Here is a 13693-nt window from a genome sequence, read left to right as displayed (position 1 = left end):
TGCAGCTAATTCCCAATATAAACATAGAAAGGAGCATCCATTGAGATCGCAATCACAGAAGCAGCAGCAGAAGCTAAAGAAACAGGCGGAGAAGACTAACGTTCAAGGTCAATGGGTAATTTTTTAAATTATATCTTAATGATTTAGGCCTCAAAGGTAATATATTAAATGTGGCTAGAAAAGAGAATTTGCATGGATGAATTTATAGGAAATAATTCAAATTTATTAAGTATTGACATCATATTAGGTTAGACACCAAATTTAGGCTCAAAATGACCTAAAATACTAGTAAATCACCTTTGGATAAAGTCTGCAAACTTAAGCTTCAAACTTGAGCTTGGTGGCGAAGGCACCAGGCCATCCATGGCTTTACTATCTTCTTCCTGTTTTTCTTCTCCTAAGTTTTGAATTGTTTAATGTAAACATATATACTTTCTTAGATACTGAAACACATGGAATTTTTCACTCGTGGGAAAAGAACTGCAACCCAGATGCAAACAACCCCATAATATAACAATCTGGTTGTACAAGTTCTGCAGTAATGAATATTTTTGTTGCTTCATAAAGAAAAAAAAAGGAGCTTTTTCTTTTATATTTTTATTTTTCAAGGGTAGTTTTGGCTTGAGTAAGTGGGTTGTGGATTTAAATATATTGATCTCCATTTTCCTTCGCAAGGTTTAAAGTATCGGTATCGAGTATCACATCGGTCAAGTGATTTTAAGAGACGTATCGTTCTGTATCGAGTATCGTATCGTTCTGGCTGATATATTTTAGTATAATTCAATGGGGAGATGTATCGAGATGTATCGTATGAGTCAAATATGGATACGTATCGGCTAGTATCGTGTGGTATCTTGGGATACTTTAAACCTCCCTTCGTTAGCCCTATAAAATTTATTCTATGAGGGTAAAACCACGGGGATTATTGCCACAATTAACATAGGTTTCTTTTTCATGTAAAAAGAAAATTGTTAATGATGTATTGAGATGTCATTGATATTGGTTATGATTACATTTTTGAGAAGCCAAAGGAAAAAGAAAGCTACTAAACCATGTATCATGATTTCATAAATCAAATTGTCACTTAAGTATCAAATTGGAGGGATTTTTTTTGGGGGAGAATTGGTAGCTTAATATAGGGAGTTGGGACTATTATATATACCATAGGATGTGTTGAATATGTGACCTCTCCATTAAGAGGTGTTGGTCTAAATGACCTCTCTAGGTTTTATATGTGAAGGAAAAAAAAGTGTCAAACTGGATCTTTTAATGGGATTGCTTATTTTTTCACTTGTGGGACCCATTGGTTCTTGTGGTTGGGAAGCCGTTGGGGAGCACTCCCCCGACGGGGAGATGATTCCGATCCATTAGTTTAAGCTATAAATGCCCCACGCTTACCTCATTCAATGGTCATGCTCATTTATTTAAAGCCTCAATCTCGGGGTGATGTTTTTAATCTGACTTGCCCTTTAGAGGCGCTGGCCGACCATCTGAGTTGGCCTACACTTACCCTTTGTTTTTGTGAACTGGTTTTGAATCGACCTTTAGATGTTTGATTGCAGTCACTGGAGGGGTCAGATTGGGACGCAACATTTCCAATTTTATTCTTTGGGTGCTTAACTATGCGATGACTATTACTATTTTTTTTTTTTTGAACAGAAGAGTTTATATATATACATGGGGGTGGGGAATATTACACAATGCCAGCCTCAAGGGTCAAACTGTGAGCGGACTATTGCTTAGCCTTATTTATAATACCACTTCACTCATTGACGAAAATACAATGTTCTCAGCCATTGATGCGTTGTCAGAATCAATCATGGCAGGAGGTAGACGGCGGATTGTAATTCCTCAAATGGAGTACGGGGATCACAGGAATGGAAATCGTTTCAGTCCTGTGCATTGACTATCATGCGAAATTTTGGATCGTCGGATCCAAAATTTGGGTCAAGCGTTGGATCCGGCGGCCAGGAATGTTTTGCTTGACTGAAGCAAGGTCCCACAGGAATAGCTTCTGCTTTGTGTTGATAGGGCTGAGTAAATCTCGAGTTGTTGTAAAGGGGTGCTATTGCACTCTTTGGCTAAGGGTTTCATAATCTTCCAGTTTATAAATTAGAAGTTACTGAGAAATGTATTCAATATATTACCAGGTACTGAAGCTCCACTGTGATGGAGAGAACAAAAGGAGAACTGCACTTTATCTTAACTCTTATGCTTTACTGAGATTTGAATGCTGTTCTGGTTCCAATTTCTACATTCATTAAAAAAAAAATCAAGATCCGCTCAGCAGCAGTTCACGAGCTTAAAGGTGGCGTTTTCTAGGCCCCAGCAATCAGATTTACTCACCTGGGGAGGGGAAGACGAGGGTTAATTTTAGCTGAATGAGTAATCACATTCTTTGGTCACCTTTGTGAGTTTGGAAATTCTGGGTTGGTGGTTGTCAATGTTGGCTTTCACTTTAGCTGGCAAGTTAGAGTAGAGAGAATTTAAGGCGTGAATCTCATCAGCTTACCACATTTGAAGCTGTTTAAAGATAGTTTCATCAAGTGGGATGAACACGTACTTCTGAAGACCTTTGCCTTCTGTTTAAACATAGAGGAGAAAAAAGTTCCCAAAAAAAAAGAAAGAAAAAAAAAGGGATCTCTAAGATTTATAAAAAGCTCCAAAATTTAAATGTAATCTCAGATTACCCTATTCACAGATGTCAAGTTTCAACCCAGATGTAACTAACCCTGGAAAATTAGCACAAGGAACACCAAAGCTATGCCTAAATGATTGTTCATGGATACACAGGAGTTTTTTTTTTTTTAACAAAGATACACAGGAGTTGACATATGAAATTTATTCCTGAAACTTGGACTAGAAAATTCACTCCTCTGTGGAATCTAATGATCAGAATTCCCAGCACAACCAGGCATGCCATACAGCCATAATTTGCACGGTGACAATAGATAAAACTGCTGAAGATACCAATAAGTTATAACAACTTATATTACAAAAAAATACAAAAGATCTCAGCCAGAACAACAACACTGATATGCTATATACAAAAGAAATCCATGTTTGACCCAGCTCCCATAGATTATCGCTTCCATATTGCCTCCAGATGGTATTATAGACATAACTTCAATAGAAATATAGTACTGCTTGCAACTATAGTAGGCATTAGGTATATATGAAGCAACTGAGTGGGACAACCCTATTAGCTGCTCCTACAACATCTGTGTCTACACAGTTTCCACTCAGAAAAAAGGGAAACTTTTTTGTTTCTTTGCCTTTACACAATCTGATTGGGTCCACCCAATTCTTTGATTAATGTTATCATATACAATCAACTGTCCACGCAACGAAATATCTGCAAATCCAGATTTGATGGATGATGTTTGTCAGTCAGTAGAAACAATTGCTAAAAGAACACACTCTGCTTTGATGAACGGACTAAAACAAACAGCATGGAATGTAAATCTAGTTTTTGGGATTTAAGGTTCAGTAAAATGTAGAGGGAGCACAACCCACCTCCTAGTATAATGGTGGACCCATCATGAACCTCACTTCCATCAAGGATTCCCAAGCACACATTGCCTTTTTCCTGCAGAAAGCCTCATGTATTGACAAATTAATAAGAGTCTTTAAGTGACTAAACAAGAAATTCTGCAAGATTGGCTGCTAGGGAGGACTTAAATAATGATAGATTAGCAAAATTCTTACACTAATGACCAAGTATCCCTCTGGGTGAATTGACAGCTTCGTGGAGACAATCCACCATTTACTCCCGAATTGAAGGTTTAAGGGCTTGAAGAACCGCTTCACGTCCTTGACAGATCTGCAGAAAGGCAATTATTTTAGATCATGCCACAATAAGAGATGGCTTCAAGCAAATTTATGGCTAAGATGGAAATAAAGAAGCATGTTTGAATTAATTAAACTCCATTAGAACATTAATTTTAACATGATTAGATAGTTTAGAATCATGTAAAGACATAAATGACAAAGACCAAACAATGGGGTAACCCCATAGTCAAAAGTATTATTCTGAAGTTAAGGCCATAATTTCAATAAAGAAAATATATTCTGGGAAAATTAATTGTAGAAATTAGAAAGGAGCAAAGAGAAGCTCAGAAATGAGGCACCCAGAGGAATCTATTATGAGCTCAGAGTCCACCATGCTAAGGAATCCACCCTTAGTGCTAAGAAACTTGCACTGAACTGATACTATTTTAATTTTAAGAGAACATGAATTCTATCATTTATAAGGGAAAGATTAGCCTTGCAGGGCTCTGTTCATTTGATGAGCCTCTAATTTGTACATCCATCCTAATAAATGCTCTGAAAAAACAAATCCTTTCTAAGAGCTGGAGTGGTAAGTGGAGAATCTGCTCATGCAGACTGATACCTCCAGCAATATTCTGGTCATAAATCTCCTAGATCAACTTGGGATATTACATCATGGGAAAGAAAACAATCTTTGAGCTCCCAAGAGAATATAATAAATTATTAGGTTTCAACCAAATAACACTGGATTCTTATTGTCTAAAAAAGTAAGAATAAAAATAAATCAAATTAAGGCTGGTTAAAACTGAAAACCTGGAAGTACATGAAATTGTATATCTCAAATCCAAACCATCAGTTAAATATCAGTTAAAACACATTGAAGATACTGAAAAATTAGGAGACTAAAAAAAATTAACAAAATAAGCAACAAATTGATGATTGGAACTCATGAGTTACTGCTGTATGTCAATAAAATTCATGATTGCTACTGTTTTTTCTTGAACTAATTATGACTGTTTATTGGTGCAGACTTGCAAGACATCCATGTGCATGCTTCTTTTTTGATAGGTGCACATACTGTTTTCACGCGCTTATATGCATGTGGCTTTTTTTTTGGGTGATGTGATGTGGTAATAAATGGCAGTTTTTTTTCATATGTTGACCAAATCTTGTTCAGCAATCATATATGCAAAGGAACATCCTTCCCAGGCATCTGTTTTTCTTCTCCTATCTTGATCCTAGAAGCTTGGTTTTCATGAAACACACGAATATACATTTGGAGTCTCTACAGGAATCATCAAAGCACACATTTCAATTGTATCTGTACAAGTAACAGCTTCAATGTTTCTTTTATGCATCAATGTCTCCTTCGGTTATCCAGTAATGAGAAATCTGCAACCTTGCGATGACTGATGTCTCTCAGTACCCACAGGAAATAACTAATCATTGTTTTTCATATTATTTTTATAATTGGACATCTGACCTGATTCGGAACTTTGGCCGCCAGCATATTGGCAATGTTGAGTCTGATTCATCTCGAACGAGTCCATCAGCAGAAAAATCTTTCAACTGCATTGAACAGATTTCTCCAACAGGTAAAGCTAGTTAAAATTAAATTGAATTAAGAGATGCACAAGTGCCAAAATAATACTTACAGATGCAACCAGACCAGAATATGCTTCTTGTGTGAAATATGTATAGGAACTGCCACTGTCAAAAGCCACTCGGGCCATGCTGTTGTCTGGTCCACCTAAACTGAGTTGTGCACTTCCATAACTTATTTTCACTATGTCACTATGATAGAAGTTTCTGAAAGATAAAACAGAAGAAAAGACTCATAAGCAAAGTCTGAACATATGAAGTCATTAGGAAAAATTGAACCTTAAAACATTCTTAGTATTGAAATTACAAGAAAAGGAAACATGACCATATTCAGTAATCAAGGGTAAATGACAGCGGCACATTTGAGAGCATAGATGCATGCTAATACACAAATGAAGGGGAAAAAAACAGGTGTTTCAAACAGTTGAATACAATTTGAACAGAAGAATTTAAGTTAGGAATGATCTCTCCCCCTCTCTCTCTCTCTTGCTCTAGTTCCAGGGATTGGGGGGGGGGGGGTCAACAAATTGGGTGAAATCGCCAGAATAGATTTTGACAGTCAAAAGTATTAGCAGTGATGTGTAATTGCATCATTTTTATTCTTGACAAATATCATCAGTAATAGAAAATTAAAGTAGAATATTGGAAACCTATACTCACATGGAAGGTATGTTTAGCATTGGGGCCCATGTCATACCCCATCGAGGTACAAAGTCATCCCCCAAGAACATATATCCACCACCATCAACATCACTTCTGATACAATGACCTACCACATTATGGATGATACCTTTACTTGCCAGTTGAGAAGGAAGACTAATCTTAGCTCTGCTAAGTCCAAGTATTCCATCAGTATCTGCAGGAGAGGCTGAAAGTTGGCCTTGTTGATCATATGCACACCTAAAAATGAACAGTTCAGAACAAATGCATTAAGATAGATTTTCCTTGCAACGTACTTGAACTCTTCTAAAAGCAACCTGAATACAACAGTCAAACCCTACCCAAAAACAAAATTTGGCTGCATTTCTGTGCCATTTGCAACCTTAAGCTGCAGCTCATCCCTAGCAAGAACACCCATTGAGGAACTAAGATCTGCATATTCTATCTCGTAGTCACATTGCTGGCAAGATACACACTCTTCATGATTCTGACTAGTTTGGACTTCTGTGCATAGTGAATCCTGGTGAGGCACTATATTCCCTTTAGCAGGCTTGTAATAAGGATGTGGTCCCTACATATACAAGTCCCATTAGAAAGATGACAATGAAATCTAAATGTTTACATATACTTATCCAGGGAATTTTGTGTTTAATTTCAAGATTCCAAGACCCAATGACTTGAGAGAGGATGTACCTAGATAAGAGAGGACCCACCTGGTAAATAAGCCATAACATAGCTATAGCCATATTTTGGGTATAATTGCAAGTTTGAATGAATAATGTAATAGTATATGTGCCTTAAAACCTGACAAAGGTGCAGATGCTTAGGTTTGTCTTATTCTGATTGACTGGTCAATGGTCATGCTAAACAATGGTGGAAATCCGATGAAAAGACACTCAGAGACATGAACCTAGAACTTGGAAGCATTTGAAATATGAGTCGGAGAATTAGTATTACTGAATTATGTGAGGAAAGCTCTCCCCCTTCAACAAGATTACCACCAGAAGGAACTTACACTTGAAGAGAGCTTGAAGCAAATCTAAGACCAAAGCAAATGTTTATGCCACATATGTTCCCCACCACCTCTGCCTCCAATGGCTATTGTGGCAACTGTTGAAGTTTTGTGATGAAAGAGCAACAAGAGAAGGAACCTCCAACAATGAACCAGAAAATGAGACTAACGCTAATGTTTCACAATGTGGATACACAGGTAGAATTGCCCCATAGGGGTGTTTTGGTCTTTTACTAATTCAAGATTGTTCTCCCCCTTTCCATATTATAAGTAAAGCTGGCATCACATATCACCAAATCAACAATGTTAAGACACCCTAGATGATAAAAATGGTATTTATGGAATTGATGTTCCAGCAATTCTGTGCAAGAGTTAGTCCTTGATGTTTTCAAGGCCAAAATTGAAGAATTATAAGCAAGTATGATGTGGAACTTGGTGCTACCGTTGGTGAAGTGGTTGAATTAAACATTGAGGAGACTGAGCAACAAAGAACATGACTGCTGATTTCAGAGTCGAGCACCAAACTTTTCATGCCACCAAAGTTCTCTAAAGAGAAAGTTCCATGCCTTAAGAATGACTGCATCCCTAACATCCACAAGATGCCCAAGAACTGTTATGGTTTTAAAACAGATGTTCAACACATATAGGGGTTGTTTATAGTGGATATAAGCCATGGGTTTATATATGTGTTGGGCTTTTGATCCCATGAGTTTACTTTGTTAATTAGCCAATATAAGCCTAAAATGTGGGCAGAAGCAGGAAATATATTAGATCAATAGTTCAGTTAGGATCCTATTTTGATTCTGTTTTGTTTACTATTTCACTTGCCAATGTAGGTTACCTTATTAGTAAAAGTTGAGACTTTCCTTTTTAGTTTCTTGAGTTTATTTTTGAGTCTTCCATATAATTTTGTAAGGAAGGGCAGCCTGGTACCTGAACATGATTAATGAAATATTGGCTTGAGCCTTAGTGAAAATCCTGAGATAGGATGAGCAAGATGCCCAGGATGAGATAGCCAACCCCACCTTCCCCTTTCCCTTCGCTGTCACTAAGTCATGATTTGGCCTTAGTTGACCCAAGAAACTCTACAAGCATGATGGAATAGCCGGTCAACAGATTGCCATGTTGATTTCTTGAATATTATACATCATGATCATTGCTGCAGGGTACAGTTCCATCAACCAAATACTAGCAAACTATTCTCTCCTCAAAATCAGCTAGGATTAAGAAGGTCACAAGTTAAGTCTTAAAGCACAAGGGGAGATACAAACATCTTTCTTAAAGTTATATATTGAATGAAATTTTGGTACTGGAGAAATCTCTTGGTCACACAGGATTGTCTATGGTTTCTCAAAGTTCTTTTTTTTTTTTTTTGATGATAATGTTTTCCTGAGGTATTTTTAGTTAATATTTTCCTGAGGTATTTTTAGTTAATATTTTCCTGAGGTTCTTTAATTTAACAAGGCCTTCGTATTATCTTTGATTCAGGTAAATTTCAGGATCCGTCAGTGATCAAACACATTCTTCTAGTCTTTCTCTGAACTCAACTTTTAAACTTAGATCTTTCTTTCGAACAATTTCATCCTCAACATAAATCACTAAATATGGCTTTAACTGACAGAAAATCTCTGCCAAGCTTTCCTATACTAAGCCCATTATCATTAACTGACAAACCTTAGCTCATCTCTTTTTCTCAAAAATTCAAGCCTCATATGTTTCAGAAATCTTGTCTGTTCCAAATCAGTCAGTTTTTCCCTGCTGAATAGTAAGTAGGGGAATCACTGACTTTGTGGTTACCTTTTATTTGTTCTATTATGCTCCATTATGTACAGGTTCAGCATGACATAGGATAGATTAGCAAGGGAAAAAGGCAGAGTGAGCCTCAGCTTAAAGGAGTATGAGGAAAGCCACAATTGAAGGCATAGAGACCAAGTTTTAAGAAACCATTCAGAGGCACATGTAACCAAGTAAGCACAGCACATACAAATCAATCTTTTTGTCCTTTCCCCTGCACCCCCCTTTTCCCCCGTCTCTCCTTCTTTGTTTGCTCTTCACATGGAATTACCTTCCTAAAAATTTTCCCTGAGAAGCATCTCCAAGTGGGCATGCTAGTTTTCTAATACAAGTTGGACAGTAGGGGCAACTAGAGAGCTCTTGCTTGCTTTAAGGGAACCTTTTGAAAATGGAGGAATAGAAGAGGGGATACAAATGGAAGGCTCATTTAAGTATCAGTAGTGGTCATACAGGCGTAGCACAAATGGACACACCAAGGAGAGAGCAAATGTAAACGCATCATGAAGCAATAAGTTCAAGGCAATTAAAAGAGAAAAGAAGTTAAGTGAGTTTCATTTGTTCATTTTTAAGGAAAAAGTACTTAACTAAGTACTTAATTAGGGCTTCAAGAAAGAATAATTGATTAGATTATTTTATAAAAGCAACACAAAATTGTACAAGAAATAGAAAAGGAAAATAATAGCTAAAATGTACTACAAAAAGTTGTAAAACAATTTCAATTTCCAATTACAATGTTGTCTTCCTAAAATAGCTGAGTATCTTGATAAATGATAGATATAGCACCACTGAGGATTCCATTCCATCAAATTGATGGATTTCTTTCCCAATACTGACTTCTTGTCACCAAGCATTAAGTAATGATAATGATAATAAAAGATAGGATAAAAGGTAGATTTGTAGGAAAATATAAAAAGAAAATTTGCTAATTTGATTTATAGAGAAGAGTAGTTTCCCATAACGGGGTGAGCCTTGGCGCAATGGTCCATGGAGCACAAATGCACCCATGAGATCAAGGCATTGAAACAACCTCTTAGAAAAAATTGCTTGGGTAAGACTATGTAGGAAAATTGTCTCCCCCGGAGTGATTGTGCGGAAGCCTTTGGTAGCAGGTTTGCCTTAATAGTTTTCTAGAAAAATATTTGAGTTGAAAAGTTAACAATTTTAGAGATTGACTCATACCAAGACAATATTTTGAACTACCAGAGTCTAGTGTACCTTGGCACAGTTAACGCATGGGGCATCACACTGAATCCATGTCAAATCACTCCCAGTATCCATGTCCAGATAGTAAGGTCTTGGTGGATTTCCAACAAGTACTAATGCATAATACAGCCTGCAGTAAGCATTAGTAAACAAGTCAAATCATATATGTCAAATATCTTTGAACTGGATAACACAGCTGCATCCTCAGAGGTCTGTAAAAATAGATTATGCATAAAATAATAGCTCCATCATAACTACAACATGTAACTAAAAGTTCATTTACTCTTGAATTTCTATAACTCTAAGGGCAGGTTTCAGGACAATGGTAGGGTTGCTTTGTTGCAACCTAGTGGTCATGGACTCATGGAATTAAAAGTCCAAAAACAGCCTCTCCACGAAGTAGGGTCAAGGCTTCGTCCATTATGACATCCCCAGACTCCAAAGTGGTGGGAATGCCAAGCAGTGGGTAAAGCCCTTCTACTACGTAAGAATACTTCCTCTGCTAATTATTGTGCTTAAGGATTCTACAGAATCAGAATGAACAGAAATAAGGAAGGATCCCAGGATATCGGCAAAAGTTTCTCTCTACTATTTCCATCTTAGACACAACGATTGCAGAAACTCTAATCCATACTAAACTGGTTCAACCTGAGGTCTTGGTCCACTAAGGGTTAGAAATAGTCATTTGTTTAATGTTCTGCAAAGTAGGATACATACACATAGATTATCTATTTTGAACTCTATTTAGTGTTGGACTAGGTGATAGTTTACATGGCAATTAGGAATCTTTTGATTTTTGTTTATCCATGGTAACTCAATGATGGAGAAAGTAAATGGAAAACAAAATATTGGGTGCTTTCTCTATGTAAGAGTGTACTTGAGTGCTTTGATTCACCACTGCAACTCTCTGACTCATCTCAGAGTTCTCCCCTTCTCTTAAGCAGCCATACACCATGTTGTTGTTTTGTAACTATGAAAAATGTCATGGGTGCTTCTTCTTTTATTTTTTTTAATATATATAATTTTCAGAGACAGAAGAAATCAAGGAAGAATTTAGTATCCTCATATATGAAAATGAAACTGTAGTATATTGTATGCTTCCCTAATAGTTTCAAGGTAGTTGCTGTTGACAGAATCTCTTTTGTACTGGCTTATATTCACCCAATAATACTAACAAGAACTGTACTTAGTTTTCTGTTTCAGCTGATAACTAATTGATACCTCCTTAAAATCATATTGTTTTCTAGTTCTCATCCACTGCAATTACTGGAATCTAACTTAACATAGAAGTTCCACCGAGATCCTCCAAGCATTGAGACCTCACTGACCAAACAGCCAAAGAGTACTTTTGATACTCCAGTCTAGTAACATATTCATATAGCAGTTTCCAATCACCAGTATTTTCCTTTTAGCTTGTTAGACATTTACAAGCAACAGCCTCGTTTTATAGCTTGCAACCATTAAATAGGAAGAATGAAATTTACAAGATAAAATAGACACCTTGAAGCATAAAATCTAGGGAAATTCAGAATAATTGAAGCTTTCATCCATCTTTGGGAAAATATGGGCCCAGCGGATCAAACTCAAGATCAGGAATCCTGTGATTTTCAAGAACCATTAATTTATATTTTGCCCAAAATGTATATAAGGGAGTCCCAGTCGGACTGAAACCTATGTTGCCAAAGTAAACCATTTAATTTGCTTATTGCTTCCATTAACTACAGAAAATGACAATTTTGATGGCACTACCAAGTACCAAGTTTACTTTCATCTGGTATCACTCTCCACTAATTCAGGACAGAAGGTTGATTTCTCAAATAATACGATGATTATGAGGCTAAAAGCGATACTCTCTCCAACCATGTGAGAATCAACGCCCCCACCCCACGAAAAGGGGGGTGGGGAGGGGAGGAGAAAAAAATAAAAATAAGAGTTGTGTCCACGAACCATTTTGAGAACAATTCACACTCTCTCTCACAGAAAATCATCCAAAAAAAAAAAAAAAATAATAATAAATTGGATCCATATGCTACATGTAAAGGAGAAAAAAACAAACAAACGTATGCTAATCTAACCAATACTACTGATTATAGTAGCTATAGGAAATAACAAATTATAGAATTTGAAAGATACACATACCCATCTGGATATAAATTTCCCCTGATCGGAATAACAGTGGACGGATCAACTGAAGATGAAGAAGAAGTAAGTAATTTGTTGCTCTGCCGCTGGTTCAACCTAACACCAATCTTGAGCAAACTATCCTCTGCATTCCTCTGCACAAATCTCCCCAATTTAAGTTCAACATCTCGGTGTAAAAATTGCCGCGCATTCCGTTTGGGAAACAAAGTAAACAGAAAAGAGTTGACTTTCTCATCCTCTTGGCGATCTCGAAGTTGGAGAAAGGTATCGGAATTAACAGAACCCCACAAGAAGCACGCTAACAGAGTGATACCCAGAAAACCGAAAACTATTCTAGGTATGAAATAGAGTGCTTTTCTTCTGAAACTGAAGAAATGACGATCAGGGTCTGGCGAAGATCGAGGGGGGAGATAGTGTAGTTGCGGCTGCTGCTGCTGCTGTTGTTGAGACTGGGGTTGTTGTTGAGCTATTGAAGATGGATGATCAGAGAAGGTAATAGCAGTAATCGTTTTACCTTTAGATGGGTTATCTGCAGGCGGGAGAGTGATTATAACCACTCCAGTTAGCTGAGGAGGATCCATGACCCTTCAGTGATTCGTTTATGGCGTGCTGGAGAAAAAGGGACAAAGATAAGAAAAAAAGGAAAAGAGGTGACGAGAGAGAAGTGTCCTCTTCCAGTTTGGAAATATCAGAAGCAGTGACCGATGAACGACATCGGAAAGATATTCTCCAGGCGAGGAATGGACAGAGTACAATTGTCAAACTGAGAAACAGAGAAAGCGTGTGAAAAGGGTGGTGAGGGAAGAACTGAAGAAGAAAAGAAGTTGGATTTTGGAAATATGAAGATAGAAAGCGGGCCCAGCAAAGACGACTCACTGAGGAGCCATTTGGTGCTAGATGATTGGCTTTTTAGAATCAAATGAGAAGCTCAGGGTTTGAGCGGATCATAAAATGATACTTTTGTATATACAGTTACTCTAAACGGAATCTTTTTCGTGCTGAGCAAGCAACAAGCTCAGCCTCTAAGCCCGCTCGTTGGCGCCTAATTAGCAGAGATCCGGGCCGTTGGATTAGCGTGTTTCTGGATTGGCCCAAGCCCCTCGTCTCTTCTCCTCAATCTGCTTGTGTCTAGTGGAATTATTATATTCGGATCTTATTATATTTAGAAAGATTTGAATAATATTCTATAAGTTTTGGGACAGATTAGATTCTTGAGTAGATTATTTTTAAATGGGCATGAATACAAATTGAATACATGTTTTCGACTACTTGTTGACATCTTTACCATTTTATTTATGATGCTAGGTTTGAAATTTAAGAATTTAGCAACTTTGATAGTTGTTTTAGTATAAAATCTAGAAATTAGTCACACATCTCAAGTAAAAATAAGAAAAATAAATCCAAATAAGTAACTTAATTAGATAATTTAATTGGACGGATAATAATCGGTAAGAAAGGGGTATACTATATCCGCATCTTATTAGTAATCTAACGGATTTAGAGATCGCT

At 37.0% G+C, this 13693-nt stretch overlaps 1 protein-coding gene across 1 annotated transcript; it reads right to left on the bottom strand.

Moving 5' to 3' along the window:
• Positions 1 to 2975: 2975 nt before the first annotated feature.
• On the bottom strand, positions 2976 to 13084 carry LOC149012507 (Eukaryotic aspartyl protease family protein). The gene is made up of 9 exons (XM_089158556.1): positions 12182 to 13084; positions 10055 to 10172; positions 6375 to 6604; positions 6034 to 6273; positions 5427 to 5580; positions 5255 to 5340; positions 3709 to 3823; positions 3517 to 3589; positions 2976 to 3355 (listed from the first exon to the last, which is right to left on the bottom strand). Exons 1-9 carry the CDS (start codon positions 12763 to 12765, stop codon positions 3243 to 3245), a joined length of 1713 nt encoding a protein of 570 aa, XP_089014682.1. The 5' UTR covers positions 12766 to 13084; the 3' UTR covers positions 2976 to 3242.
• Between the last annotated feature and the right edge of the window lie 609 nt (positions 13085 to 13693).

Source organism: Hakea prostrata, chromosome 6 (genome assembly GCF_041222555.1).
Source record: "Hakea prostrata isolate BN-2017 chromosome 6, UWA_Hpros_2, whole genome shotgun sequence".
NCBI classification, from domain to species: domain Eukaryota; kingdom Viridiplantae; phylum Streptophyta; class Magnoliopsida; order Proteales; family Proteaceae; genus Hakea; species Hakea prostrata.
The sequence above is the reverse complement of the archived record's forward strand: the minus strand, read 5'-3'. Positions and strand labels throughout refer to the sequence as shown.